The sequence below is a fragment of the Coloeus monedula genome (genome assembly GCF_965178545.1).
Source record: "Coloeus monedula genome assembly, chromosome: 20".
Taxonomy (NCBI): Eukaryota; Metazoa; Chordata; class Aves; order Passeriformes; family Corvidae; genus Coloeus; species Coloeus monedula.
The window spans coordinates 497,209-511,603 of record NC_138800.1 but is presented as its reverse complement, the minus strand read 5'-3'; the positions used below and the strand labels follow the sequence as shown (position 1 = coordinate 511,603).

Below are 14,395 nucleotides of genomic sequence, written 5' to 3'. Positions count from 1 at the left end.
TCCCTGGGCCTGTCCTTGTATCATGGATCCCCCGCCCCCTGGAATTCCTGCCTGTCTGCTTCTCCATCCTCCTGAAGCCTCTGTCAAGCTCCTTCCCTCCAACATCATACAGATCAGAGAATCACAGAATGGTTGGGACTGGAAGGGACTACAAAGATCATCTCATTCTAAGCCCCTGTCATGGGCAGGGATGCCAAGGTCTCCCCCTCAAAATCCCAGGACCACACTCCTCCTCTGGAGCAGGGGTGTAGCTGTGGGATGTGGCTCATGCTGGCTGGAGCAGGAGCCTTGTTTTCTTGCCAAGTGCTTCTTGGGGCAGAGCTTTGCATGTGGAATTGCAGGGCTGTATCAATGGTGATAAAAATAGCCATGTGCAGAGTGTTATCACAACCTCTGCTTCAGCTGTCTCCCAGCCAAGCCCTGAACGTGGACAGCCCTGGCCAGCCCCACACAAGGAGAACTCCACCAGCCACCTGAGGCACTTCCCTGCTTCCTAAATTCTATCACTGCTTCAGCATCCAAAGCTAAAATCATCAGGGAAGGCGTTGGAGGAGAGGAAGGCTTGAGAAGGGCCTCTGGAATAAATTCAAAGTGATTTACTTTTCTTTCTGATCATCATTTGTAAATTTTTGGGAGTGGCTTTTTTTTATTTCTGAGAGAACCAGTGATTGCAGGTCTGGTTGACAGACTGCTGAGATCTCCAAAATCATCCTGTAAATACATATTTGCACCAGAAGTGTGTCAGTCCTCAAAGAGGAAGCTCGGCTGTGCCATGTGGCTGGAGAGATACAGCACAAAGACAGCAAGCACTGAGAAAAGTATTGTAGCAAGCAGGTCGTGAAAGGCTTGAACAGAATGATGGAATATCCTGAGCTGGAAGGGTCCCCCAGGGATCACCCAGCCCAGCCCCTGGCCCTGCACAGACACCCCAACAACCCCACCCTGGGCATCCCTGGCAGCGCTGTCCAAACGCTCCTGGAGCTCTGGCAGCCTCGGGACCGTGCCCATTCCCTGGGGAGCCTGGGCAGTGCCCAGCACCCTCTGGGGGAAGAACCTTTCCCTGATCTCCAGCCTGACCCTCCCTGACACAGCTCCAGCTGTTCCCTGGGCCCTGTCCCTGGTCACCAGAAGTTGTGTCCTTTGCAACAGGAGTCAGAAAGATGTTGGGAAAAGTCACTTCTGCAGTCTCAGCAGTTCATTGCCTCATAGTCAGTGTCTTTAGCAGGATAAAATCTTTGCAGAGCTGTTTGTTGTTCATCAAAGCCTGACTGACAGGTGGAATTCACTCCCTGAAAGTCCTCTTCAGCACTAGCAAACACTGAGGTTCCTTCGATCCCAGGCAGGACCCTCTCTGATCCCTGTCCTGAGCCTTGATCCCACTCTTCCAGGTTTCCAATGAGTGTCAAATCCTATCAGCAACTCAGACCCTCCACATCTACCTGTTCCCAACCATCTGCACCTCCATTCCCATTGCTGTCCCTGGCCCCCACTGGCCCTCGCCGAGGTGGCCCGGGAGTGAGGGATGGAGCTGCTCCCGCTCTGCCGTGCCGGGAATGCCCCATCCCTGGGCTTGCCTGGCTCCCTGTGTTTGATAGCGCACCTGGGAAGGGTGGCAGTGCCCTGTGGCCCCCGAGCCGCTTTGGCAGTGCAGCTCTGTTTGCTCTGGAGTGCGGATCAAAGGGCTCCGCCTGAGCAACCGCGGCCCAGCCCAGCGTTCTGCTCACGTTCCGTCTGCCCGAGGGCTCCAGAGGCTGCCTGGGAGGAGGTGGGTGACCCCGAGGTCCTGGCTGCCTTACCTCATCAGGGTGGCATGTGTGCTCGGCTGGGTGGGTCTCTGAGCTGTCCCTCCCCGCTGGGAGAGCCATGGCACTGCTGATCCTAGAGCAGCCCTGCAGCTCTGGCTCCACCTGAGCTTCTCCCCGATGAGCGGGGGAAACCAGGGAGAGCTGCAGGTGGGAGTCAGGCCCTGTGACAGCCCTGCTGCTGCCAGGTGACAGGCAATGACCTGTGCATATCTCTGCTGTCCGTGGAGGTCAGCAGGGCTAACGGGGCTGCACGTCCCCAGCAAATCCAGCTCTGAAGCACAGGAGCACCTGGCCCACGAACAGCTGGGGAATGGTTAGGTTTGTGTGTTGCTGTGATTGCAAGGTCACCAACTAGTTCACTTCCATAGCTTTTGGCAGAAACCATCCGTGAGCCACAGGGCTCCGGCAAGAGCAGGCACTGCAGCCCAACACAAGCTCAGGAGCCAAGGTGGGAACGGTTTCCTCAGTCCAAGCAGGTGCTTCTTTCTCCTGAGAAGAGACACAGACCCAACGGCAGGTGTGGACACAGGTTACAGTACAAAACGTCCACTGAAGCTTCTGTTGTTTTGGACAGGCGAAGCTGGCGGGGGAGCGTGGAGCCCGTGCGATCCTTTTCGATATCACCGATGATGAAAGTGCTGCTGATCAGGTACAGACCCCAGGGATACCCTCAGTTAAAACACAGTGCTCTTGTCCCATCCCAAAATGTGCTCAGGCCAGGACCCCCGGTCACCAGTGGGAGGTCCCGGGAGGATGCTGCTAATGTTGGATGTTGGCTCTTACCCCACACACAGACACTCTGCGTGGCACATCCATGCTCTTGGAAGACATTGTCTGGTCAATCGAGCTTTTCTGCCAGGAGCTGGATGCTTCCTCTTGGGAAGTTACAGATTTCCCCATCCCATCTAGTCCAGACAGCCCAGTGTACCTCGGGAAGGGTGATTTCTCAAGTTTTCAAGCCAAAGTCACAGCACCCTGCTTTGCTGTTGGTGCAGGTTTAACCTTGGTTTAGACACCTCCAAAGGTCCCTTTCCCCAGCACTGCTGTCATCTCTGGAAGGGAATCAATTCCCCATCCAGATAATCCAGGGATATGAAAAACATCCAGCTTTAGGTAGAGAACAGACAGGGGAGCTGGTGCCTGAGCTTATACAAACTCTGGGCTGACTCCTTGCTGGATCCATCCCTTGTGGCTCTTTCATGCACTTACAACTTAATTTCTGGCACCAGAGAAACACAGCAGCAAATGCAGGTCCATGAGGTGATGCCGAGGTTGCTCAGATCCCAGTCTCTGATCCCTACCCTGAGCCTCAGCTCCCACTTTTCCAGCTTTCCCATTTGGTACACCAAAGCCAAGAGTGTCAAATCCTGTCAACAACTCAGAGCCTTTGGCCTCACCTCCATGGTCTTCCTGACCATCTGCACCTCCATTCACATCTCCCTCCCTGTCCACCGACTTTTGGATTTCCCCAGGTATCCCCCCAGGGTATAGGAAGGGGTTACTGGGTCTGATGGCCACCCTGATCCAGGTCAGTGTGGAGGAGAGCAGGCTGGGACACTTGCTGAGCCAGCCCGTGCCAGGCTGCCTGGAGCACAGTGGAAAACTGCCAGCGTGACCAGGAACAAGCAGAACGCCCTTAGGGAGGAGGGGAACTGGATGGGTCCAGAGCAGAGGAAGCGTTTCTGTGGTGAAGGCAGCACTCAGCAGTGCTGTCAGCACTTCCACAGGGAAGAGGAGGGACCAAGAGCTTTTGCACAGGGGCTTGAAAGGAGCTCACGAGACATCAAGCAATGTCCAGTTTTGCACGAGGAGTCACCAGCGGGGAAAATGAAGAAATCCATGCTGGAAAATTGGTAAAAGAGAAGCTTCCATCTGGTTCATCATAGAGGGATAGCATAAATTTGGGGGAGCAGTCAGTCTCTGAAGTGTCGCAAGAAGCATCATGAGGAACAGATGTGCCTGGGGGGCCAGGATCATCCTTGTTTCAGGCTGTTCTGGATCAGCTCTCACTGTGTTTGTTTCTTTGCAGCTGAGGAAGCCCAGAGGCCTGAGCCAGCCCGTGGTCCTGATCAGGGGCCACGATGCTGAGCTCCTCATGGGTGTCGTGAACAAGAACAGGGAGGCCCACGTGAAGATAGAGGTCAAGGAGCCACCAGCTTGGGTGAGAGACACATGATTCTCACTGTACCTGCCCTCCAACCTGCTGGGCTTTCCCAGGGAGGCCGAGCTTTCCTCCTCAGGATGGAGATCACGGCCTGTTGCAGGAGTTGTCTGTAGCATTCAGACCTGCTGCAAGTAAAGGCTCAAGAGCACTTTGAGCTTACTTAGTTTCTTTTGCTCAATGTCATGAGTGAGGTGAGGGGATTTTCTGTCTTTTCAAGTAAGACCAAGCCTTGATTTTCTCATCTTGTGCTACCTTAGACCATGGTCTCAAGGGAGCTGAGATGTTGCAAGACAGAGTTACTCCATTCTTGGAGGGATGTGCAGAAAAGACTGAACCCTTTTTTCTTTTACGTGTAAAGAGCAAAAGAGGAAGAGCTTGGCCAAGGATGGTATTTTCCAAGGCTGATGGTCCAGAAGAGATTGAGATTCCCCTAGCCTCTAACTCCCGCCAAGAGAATTTCCACAGAAGAGTAATTTCTGTCCTGTTTTATCCAACAGCCAGACTACGACGTGTGGATTCTTCTCACGGTGGTCAGCACTGTGGTTGTCATCATTCTGATTTTTGTTGTCCGCACAAAGTGCCAGCTGAACAGGACTCAGGTAGGGATCTCATGGAGCAGACGTGTCTGGGCAAACAGGAGTACAGGAAAAGCAGGGACACTGGGAGAGGAAATGGGCAGATAGTGATAGGACAGGGAGAACAGTTTTAAACTAAGAGGAGAGATTTAGATTAGATGTGGGAAGAAATTCTTCCCTGTGATGGTGGGGAGGCCCTGGCACAGGATACCCAGAGCAGCTGTGGCTGCCCCATCCCTGAAAGTGTCCAAGGCCAGGTTGGACAGGGCTTGGAGCAACCTGGGATGGTGGAAGGTGTCCCTGCCCATGGCAGGGGAATGGAATAAGATGAGCTTTGAGGTCCCTTCTAGTCCAAACCATTCCAAGATTCTATGATTGTATGATTTAGTATTCTTAATAGAAATTAACAAATTAAATAATCATCTTCCCAGAGTCAGATGTATTTCCATATTTGAGAGTATCTAATTTGTCCTATAGAGAGACAATCCTTTGGGGATCAAAAATTCAACACTGCTGAGTGGTTTTGAATGTCTAGGGCCAGATGTCTCCTGCTGGTGACAAAGCCTACTCTGGCCAAGTCAGCTTAGACAGAAAGTCACCTCTGCAGATGAGTATTGTCCCCAAATTTCTGATAATCCCATTTTGAAGACGGGAGGGCAGAGTAAGGCTGAACCTCTCCTCAAGCCCCATCTGTCTCCGCAGGACTCGGTGCAGCAGCAGACCCTGCAGGCCATCGGGCAATTGGCCACACGCCGCTACCAGCCCCGGGCCCGGCCGGCCCCGCGCTGGGACTCGGCCAGCAGCTGCAGCTCCGCCCCGGTCTGTGCCATCTGTCTCGAGGAGTTCAGCGAGGGGCAGGTGGGTTTGGGCAGGGCTGCTGGGCGGCCACGGCTCTGCCTTCCCAGGTGAGGGGGTCAGCGGTGGGAGCTGAGCATGGCAGGAGCCGGAGGCCTGTGAGATGCTTCCTTCTGAGCTCCTGAGTGCTGGAAAGGGACTGCAGCCATGGAGGTGTGCCTGCTTGCCCCTGGGCTGGAAAGCCTCTGCTGAAGTCGTGTCTCCAGGCAGGTCTCCAGCTGTGGCTGTGGGGTAAAATGCCCATAAAATGCCTGTGTTGAAATAGAATGAAGTTGGGTTTGCTCCTCCAGAGCACCCAGCCTGAAATCTGCCTATTCCCAAGGGCCTGCACCTCTCTGGATGTTCACAGAGCAGAACCGGAGGTGCTCCACAGCCCAGCTGGGCTGCAGATCCCTCACTGTTAGACATCTGTCCATCCTTCAAGGCTCACTTCCATCAAGAGGGACCCATCCAGGTCTTGGAACATGGTTCTCCTTGCTCATCCTCCTCCTCTCCACTTCTTTCTAGGAACTGCGGATCATCTCGTGCTCCCACGAGTTCCATCGGGAGTGTGTTGACCCTTGGCTGCAGCAACACCACACATGTCCACTTTGCATGTTCAATATTCTTGGTAGGGCTCAGACACAGCATTTCCTGGCTGGGGACAGGGTTGTGTGCAGGATTGTGCCCAGGAGCTCCAGGTGCTCTTGGGAGATGGATCAGCAGGTCCTCGTGTCCCTGTGCACGGAGTGGACAGGGCAGTCAGTGCGTGCATGGAAAGGAGTCCGTTGCCTGTGAGCCCCCCAGGGTACAGCGAGGTGCTGGGCTTGGGCTGGGACCTGCACCAAGAGGAGGGATTCCAGTCCTGGGGCCTGTGGGGAAGGAAGGTGGGATGTGGGAGCCGTGGCAGCAGGGACAGTGCTGAGTGTGCAGGACCATCAGAGTGGTTTGGTGGTGGCAGCAAGGAGTTGCAGAGCAGGGGTAGGATGTGGGGCCATGGTGGGAGGGCAGTGGAGCATCAGTGCCGGGGCTGCTGCCATGGGGCTGTGGGACGTGTGCTGGATACTCCCTTCTCTCTCCACAGCCAGAGACTCGGGGGAGCAGGCCACGGCTGCCAGCTCCAGGCTGGTCCCTCAGGACATGGAGCCTGGACGGCGACTCCACCTTTTCCGCCAGCATCCAGGACACGCCCTTTACCACCTCCCACATGCGTATCCTCAGAGGAACCTCAGGAGCTTTCTCCCAGAGCCAGCCCCCGGCAACCCCTTCTTCCACTCTCCAGAGCTCTCCCAGCTGGATTTTGGCACCATCCACTACATGCCCTACAGACCAACCACCTCCCTGCTGTCCTGTGGCCACGTGGCCCCGCTGGCCCCGGGCTTGCTGGGGCAGCAGCACCCCAACCCCTCTGCATGCGGGCAGGCGCTGGCACCCCACAGGACGTGTCCCCTTCAGCCGCAGCCCCCCTGCCTGGCGCCCAAGGCAGCCCTAGCACAGAAGCAGCACCGTGCGTCCGCCCTGCGCCGTGGGCTCGGCCACGGGCACCAGCACAACAGCAGCGGCTCCGGGGAGAGCTATCTCACGGAGCACAGCGGCTACCTGGCTGACGGGCCGGGCAGCGACTCCAGCTCGGGGCCCTGCCACGGCTCCTCCAGTGACTCCATGTTGAACTGCACGGACGTCAGCCTGCAGGGCATCCACGGCAGCTGCTCCACCTTCCGCAGCTCCCTCAGCAGCGACTACGATCCCTTCGTGTACTGCAGCTCTGAGGGCCCCGCCACGGACCACGGCCAGGAGCAGCTGCGGCCACCCAGGGAGAGGCGGCCCCGCTCCTTGGACCTGATGGTGCCCAGGGGTGCCACTCCGGCCAAGCCCCAGGTGCTCAGCCATGTCCACTACCACCACCACCAGCACCACCACTACAGACGGGACTCGGAGTGTCCTCCTGGCCGGGCTGGACAGGGGCCGGGGCCGGGGCCACGCAAATCCCGATACTCTGGGGCCAAGGTTGCCTTCCACAGTGCTCGGACACAAAAGAGGACTGAGAAAAGCCATCACTCTCAGCAGCCTCTGGAAAGCAGTGCTGTGCTGCAGGAGGCAGCTCCAGCAGGACAGCCAGCCTGTTCCCAGGAAGGCCGGAAGCCCCCTCACTCCCCCTCCACTTCTCCAAGCAGGTTGGACTTCAGTGTAGATGCCAACAGACAATCGGGAGCAGCTGGCACACCCCCTGTCCCACTGCCCCCCAGACACAGCTTACAGAGCAGGCATCACCGAAGGAAAAGAAAGTGTCCCCTGGAGCCCGACCCCGCTCTCCTGCCCAAGGACTCAGCCGAGCCCAGAGCCTGCGACACTCACCTTCCTCCCGGCCATCCTGCTGGCTACCGCTGCTCTCCCGAAGCCCAGCCCCTGATCCCAAGCGCTCCCCTGCCCAGCGGCTCCCGGCCGCTCTGGAAGTGTTTAGTGCCACAGTCCAGCTCCGAGCCGAGGAAGCAGCAGGAGGGGTTGTCAGGACGGGAGGGAAACCGCTCAGTTCCTGCAGATTTCTCAGGGACGGGCACCCCCAGACACAGTCTGAGTGTCCGCCTTCACTGCCCATCTCAGCAGGGTGGTCCGGGTAAGTCTGGCCTTCGCCTCTCCTGGCAGCGAGCAGGTGAATGAGGGGGGTTTGGTGAAGGAACTCTGGCTGCCAGGACACCTGGTACCTTCCTGATGGGCTTTCCTACAGGAGCACTGACTGCAGGAGCATTCCAGAGCTCACCTGTGAGGGTGATGGCCTGAATGATGAGCAAGTGTGTTAAAGAGTGCACCAAACCCTGAAATACTGCAACTGAGAAATAAGGTGGCTAATTTTAGTTAAACATCTCTAGCAGCTGGAATATCTCCCAAAGGAAGGGGTGGGACCACGTTTTTCAGTGTCCTTGCACCAGTCTGGGTGTCTTACTGGCAGAGTCATTATCATTAAGGCTTTTTGGGCTCCAGTTGTTTTAGCTAAGCCCAGTTAACTGGAATCAGTGAGAAAGGAAGTGTGTGTGGCCCGGGGTAGTAGAACAGACTAAATGAGTTGCTGGATTTGCACATCCCTCATTTCTCACCTGCCTCTGTTGCGTGGGAGTTACTTTTTAGTGTCTTTTGGAAATCAGATGTAATTAAAGTTTGGCCCTTTGCCTAACTGCTGCACGTCTCTCACAAAGAGAGGGAGAATGCCTTTGAGATGAAGCTCTTTGAAAGAACCTGAGTTTAGCTCCCAGGTCTTGCTCTCTCCGGTCCTCTGAAGGCAGCAACCTGCGAGTCAGCAGGGGCAGGTGCTGGCTGGGAGCAGAGCCTGGCTCCCTTCCTTGCCCTGCCACTGACTCATTGCAGGTCCTCGGGCAAATCCTTTTGATTTAGGTACCAAACACAGATCTGGCTGTCTAATTTCTGTTAAAACACTGGCCTTAAACTCGTGACTCACTGTGCCCATTGTGCCGCAGAGATAATAACTTCCTCCCGGTGCTTGTCTACCCAGCCCCACCCCACGCCCAGGCTCCCGGTGCCGCGGAGGCAGCGGGGCAGGGGAGGCTGGATGGTCCTGGCTCCCTGCAGCCCTCCGGCCTCCCAGACTCCCAGGAACAGATATTTTTCCCAGGTGGAGAAGTGCCTGCCTGACACTGCAGATAGGTGATAGGGAGGTTCTTCCAAGGCCTGGAGGGGTGCTGGTGTTTGGAGAGATAAGGAGGCATCAGGGCAGAGATGCCTCTGTTTGCAGGGATGCCCTCCCAGGGTACCCCACATGGAGAGAGCCCTTCTGGCTCAGGGCAGGCTACTCAGGGCTTGCTTTGAGCTCCCAAATGAGCCTGGGAGGGCTCCAAGAGCAGGAGTCTGTGTGCCTAACACAGGGTGCTAAGCATTGCAAGGTCCGTGCTGGGAAGCTTCTGTCTCTTTGGAAATGGTCCCAGTGGCCCCAATCTGTGCCTACCTCCTTATCCTCTCTGACCCCACCGAGAGCCAGTGCCAGCTGCTTTGCCAAGCACGCTAAGCCTTCATTCCCTCTTCCCTCCCTGTTCCAGCAGGTAGAAGGACCAGTGTATCTGAAAGTGCTGTGGATCTATGTCTGTTCACTGCAGTAGCTTCTGTGGATGCTTTCAGGGCCAGCCAGAGAGTCAGAATTCCCTTGGAAGATTGAGAGAAGACAGATTAAGGATTTAACTTTATTAGGAGCAGAGGACAGAGCAGAGAGCTTGTGCAGGGCTTACGCAGAAAAGTCACCAAGCTGAAGACATTGGTTGACATAACACAACCTCTGAGTTTATAATCACTTTGGTTCTTTATCTTGGGAAAGGTATAAATCAATAGAGAAGAAGTAAAAAAGAGCAAAGAACAATCTCAATAGACAGTCCCATGCAAGCAGGACACAAAACACAGACAAGGAGACCAGGGAAAAATGCATCTCTGCCTCCAGATAAATGGCATAAGGCTAAAAATATAAGCGGATGAATTAGAAAGCCTAGCTTTAAATTAAAGTTTTGACATAAACTTTTCAGAAACCCAGTTTAAAAGAAAAGCAAACAGTGGGACCCTGTAATTCCTAGGGAAATTACAGAGGAGAAGAGTGTGTCTCTTCTGGTGGCATGGGAGAGACACTGTGCTAAGGAGAGTGTGAAGTCCAATGACAAGTGACACAAAAATCCCCAGTCGCCCCCAAGCAGAAGGAGGGTGGCATTAGGGTCTGTGTATGTGTGTATATCTATACACACAGTGTATATCTATGTATGTGTGTATATAGATGTGTATATTTATATCTGTATATGTGTGTCTGTTTATGTAACACAGGCTGCAAAGATGATCCTACACAGACAGGAGACTCCTATGAGAATAGTGCTAAAGTAAGCAGGCAAAAGACTAAGATGCTTTTGGGCACAGGGATCATTTAGAGTCCCAGAAAAGGGCTTGTCAAGCAGCAGAGCAGGGAGGGCACTCAGAAACTCTTCTTCCAAAGCCAAGGTGTGGCTGGAGAAGGAAGTCAGAACAGAGCTGGATGCCAAGTGAAGTGCAGAGCCGTGGAGAGACAGGCCGGGGAATATTTCCATGAACAGCTTGTGTAAAACAGACTATTAATGCAAACGTTTTCAGCTCCATCAGAAGGGAGAAGGCTGCCTGGGCTTCTTCAGACCCAGGGAATAACACAGGTCTGAGGGATGTTCAGGGGCTGTAAGTGCAGAGCAGAAGAGCAAACTACCTTTACTGCATTAGTGATCACCGGGGGAGTGCTAGGGGAGGTTCTCACCTTGCACAGCTGCCTTCAGGGCAGGGGGACAGGATCCCTCATGAATCAAATCGCCAGCTTGAGCACTTCTGAAATACAGTGGAGAGTAACAAGTTGCCAGAGGTACAGATCACCCACTGGGCATCCTTCAGGGCTCGAGCACAAAGCTGATAAATCCTGAATGTGGCCTGCAATCTCTTACCCATGCCCAGAGCCAAGAGGAAGAGCTGAGGGCAGTATCAGCTGGAAATAGCTGAAGCCACAGAATGATGAGCCTGACTTTCCAGCCAAGCAAATTGTTAAAAATTCAAATGCAGGGTCTGACTTGTAGGCACATGGCTGAGTGTGAAAACCAGGGGAGGAGGCAACCCCGCTTTTGTAGGGAGAGATAACACCTGGCAGATCTTTTAGGGGAAGGAAGCTCTGAAAGGATAAAAGGGAAGGTGCTCTCATAGGTAAATAACTCACTGAAAAATAGGAGACAGAGTGCAGATCAGACTTAATGGAGGGAAATTACTCAGAGACAGAGAAAAGGGGAGTTTTCCAACTGTCTGAACCTTCCAGCAAGCTCATAAATGTCTTGGACAAGGAGAGGAGATAGCAAAGTGTGTAACATACAAAATCCGTCAGGATGTCAGCATTAAAACTGGATACAGAGTGTTACAGGAGGATCCCCTGCTGCTGAGCTGTCAGGTGAGGGAGTGCTGGGTGAAATCCCCTGTAAGTAGCACAAAATGCCACACATGAGCAGAGCCACTTTTAAGTAAAATTCACAACGTTACTGTTATTATTGTTGTTATTATCATCATCATCATCATCATCATCATCATTGGCATTATCATTAGCTGGCTGGGAACTATGTGGGACAAGCAGAAAGTGCCTTTTATGCAGCTGTGTAAACCTGTGGTGATTGCACAGCTCCTGGTCACCAAAAAGTGTGGAAAAAGAAAGGGAAATCAGGCTTGGTGGAAGGGCAGGAAGGTATCTGGTACCATCCCAGCGATGGGTTTTTCTGAGAAAATAGAAAGAATAGTGAGACTTTCATGTGGGAAAAAAGTGATTAGCAGAGGATATGAAAGAGAGGATATGAAATTAGGAGAGCAGAGGAGAAGGCAGATAAGAGAGTACTTAGAACAAAGTAAGTGATGGCATCGAATGGGAACCAGAAGCTTTAAAACACCCAAAAGGCAACACATGGTGTGTAGTGAAACTGGTGCTGGTTGCCCAGGGGATGTAGATGCCAGAAGTAAAATGGTTTTGAGAGCCCAGATCAAGAGGTAGCAAATGCAGAGATGCAAATGCACCCTCTGGCTCAGGAAGTTCCTAAACCAGGGCTTCCAGAAGCTGCTGGTGCTCCTGTGGGATGCAGCACCCTCCAGGTGTGTGCTTACCTAGCCCAGCTCCCAGGTGAGGCTGAATCTTGGTCCACAGCCCCTGGAGAAATTCCGCTTGTGCAGGCAGTGCCATGCACTGGCATCACAGGGAGTAACTCTGGATGATCCCAAAGAGCCTTTTGCATGACCTTGGAGTTTATGCCTCTTCCTTGAGCCGTCCATCAGCCGATCTTGGCGGGCTTTGCATCCATGACTCTTCTCTTGCCTGGGAGAGGCCACACCTGGGAGTCGTGTCCCTGGAGAATCAATCCTGGAGCAATGCTGATGGATCCTCTTAAGGGAAGACAGACAACTGGCAGTGAATTCCAGCTGGATGGCTTCCTGAACCGCCCCGGCACGCCCGGAAAGCATCCCAGAGCAGCCACATTACTCCAGCACAGGCTGATGAAATCTCTTGATTTCTCTCCCTGGGAAATCTCACCTCCTGCAGTGCTCTCGGCATCCTCCCCCTCTCCTCCCTCCTGCTCATCCTGAGTCCCTTTCATGTCATGTCTTTGATCTTTACTAGGGAGGGGGAAAGGGATTAGAGGGCAGAAAAAGACCACCCTTAAAACCTAACACGCAAAGAGCACGATTTCTGTGGTGTCATCAAGGTGTGCTCCAGGTCAGTGCCCTGCCATGGCCAGTCCAGCAGCCGAGGTTCTCCCAGCTCTTCAGTTCATGATCTTTTCTTAGCACAAGCAGGGGAAACTCACGCAGGCACAGCTTTCAGAAAATGTTTTAGTAATGTTATTTGAGACTGAAGGCATCTGAACACAGAGGGATTGAAGCTGGGCAGTCTCTGTTTGGGTTGCACATAAGCTGGTGGCAAGGGAAGCAGTTGGAAATGGCTGATTCCACATACTTGGGACTCAAGTCACAAATGCAAGATCTGCTCAAACTCTTTCTTCAGGTACTACAGCCATGCTTGCACACGTGTGTACATGTACAACACCATGTGCATTCATTTTCCCACATTGATTAGCTAATCAGTGCTAATCATTGTTTTTCCAAGCAGAATCTCCTGTGTTTGTTTTCTTCCCACATATTTAATTTTAAAGGCTCTGCTCCTACAGCTGGTGATAAGCAACCAACAAGAATTTGTTGTGACTGTTCTGAAAAGTTGTTTTAAATTGCCCTCTATGGATCTATATGTGGGCATTTCTTTCCTTTGATCTCAGGAACATTCAGGAAAAGGGAGATAGGAAAAATCATGTCTGTATGCCTTTGCTGGGCTATGCTTACCTTGTATAAGAGTTCTGGGCAAGCTTAAGAGATCTGGGAAGGGACCGTGGTGTGTGTGACAACAGGCAGTGACTTAGAGAGAAAGGGGCTGTCTGGAGCAGTGGCTTGGGTGCAGCTTTTTAGGCAGCCCTGTTGTTGGATGGTTCCAAGTAAACTGCTCAGCACCTGCCTGTCAATAATTCCCCAGGTGGAAGGGGCTGGGGAAGAGCCTGAGCCTGAGCTGGACTCAGAAGCAATTTGTGCAACCTCTCGAACACCGTGGAACATGTGTCATTCCTGTCTTGCATCACTGCTCTCTGCTCTTATTGCCTGGAGTTCTGTTGCACCCTGGCTCTGTGAGATATGAATTGGTGTTACTTTCCAGTCCTAATAATTTTTCAGTCAGCTGTACAGATTTTCACAAAGAGCAAACATCAAAAAGCCTCAAAAGCAAACACCTAGCAGTGATGTGAATCCTGGGGTGCCCTTAGCCTGCCTCTTCTGAAATATTTGAGGAGCAGCTTGATGTCTTATCTTTAGATTTTATTGTACTTCACCTTAGAGGAATAAAATGGTTGGGAGGTGGCCAGAAAATTTCCTCTGAAAAACTGGGAGAAACTTCATAGAATCATGGAATATCCTGAATTGGAAGAGACCCACAAGGATTATCAAGTCCAGTCCCTGGCCCTGCACAGACATCCCAACAATCCCACCCTGTGCACCCCTGAGAGCGTTGTGCAAACGCTCCTGGAGCTCTGGCAGCCTTGAGGCCATGCCCATTCCCTGGGGAGCCTGTTCCAGTGGCTTAGTGGCTTTTTTAGTAGCTTTCACTTAGTGGTTTTTCCTGCAGCATGTGTTCTCTGGATTGCAGGGTCAAGGCCCCAGCAGCTGCAGAGCCTGGGAATGTTCAGCCAGGTGTAGCTGACACTTCTCTTTCTCCTTTTCTTTGAATGCAGCATCTGAAGAGGAGGTCCAGGATGTCCACGAACACTCAGTTTAATAAAACACTGGCCTGTTTGCTCGCTGGGAGATGGAGTGGACACAGATGTTCATGGAGCTGCTCACATCTGGCTCTGCCCAGCCCTGCCCCGCCGAGACACAGACTGCCAAGAGCAACGGGACACTCGTGGTCTCCTGACACGTCCCCAGGGCCCGAGGTCACCCAGACAGAGCGCGGC

General features: G+C 53.2%; 1 protein-coding gene across 1 annotated transcript in view; it reads left to right on the top strand.

The window, feature by feature from the left end:
• Positions 1-14,217, top strand: part of RNF43 (ring finger protein 43) — a gene marked incomplete at both ends in the record, with an annotated part of 56,282 nt that extends 42,065 nt beyond the window's left edge. The window contains 7 exons of the mRNA XM_082294656.1: positions 2,380-2,454; positions 3,835-3,966; positions 4,467-4,568; positions 5,247-5,402; positions 5,907-6,009; positions 6,463-7,992; positions 14,174-14,217. Coding sequence (XP_082150782.1) covers positions 2,380-2,454; positions 3,835-3,966; positions 4,467-4,568; positions 5,247-5,402; positions 5,907-6,009; positions 6,463-7,992; positions 14,174-14,217 — 2,142 coding nt within the window. The remainder of the gene's footprint in view (positions 1-2,379; positions 2,455-3,834; positions 3,967-4,466; positions 4,569-5,246; positions 5,403-5,906; positions 6,010-6,462; positions 7,993-14,173) is intronic.
• Positions 14,218-14,395: the final 178 nt, after the last annotated feature.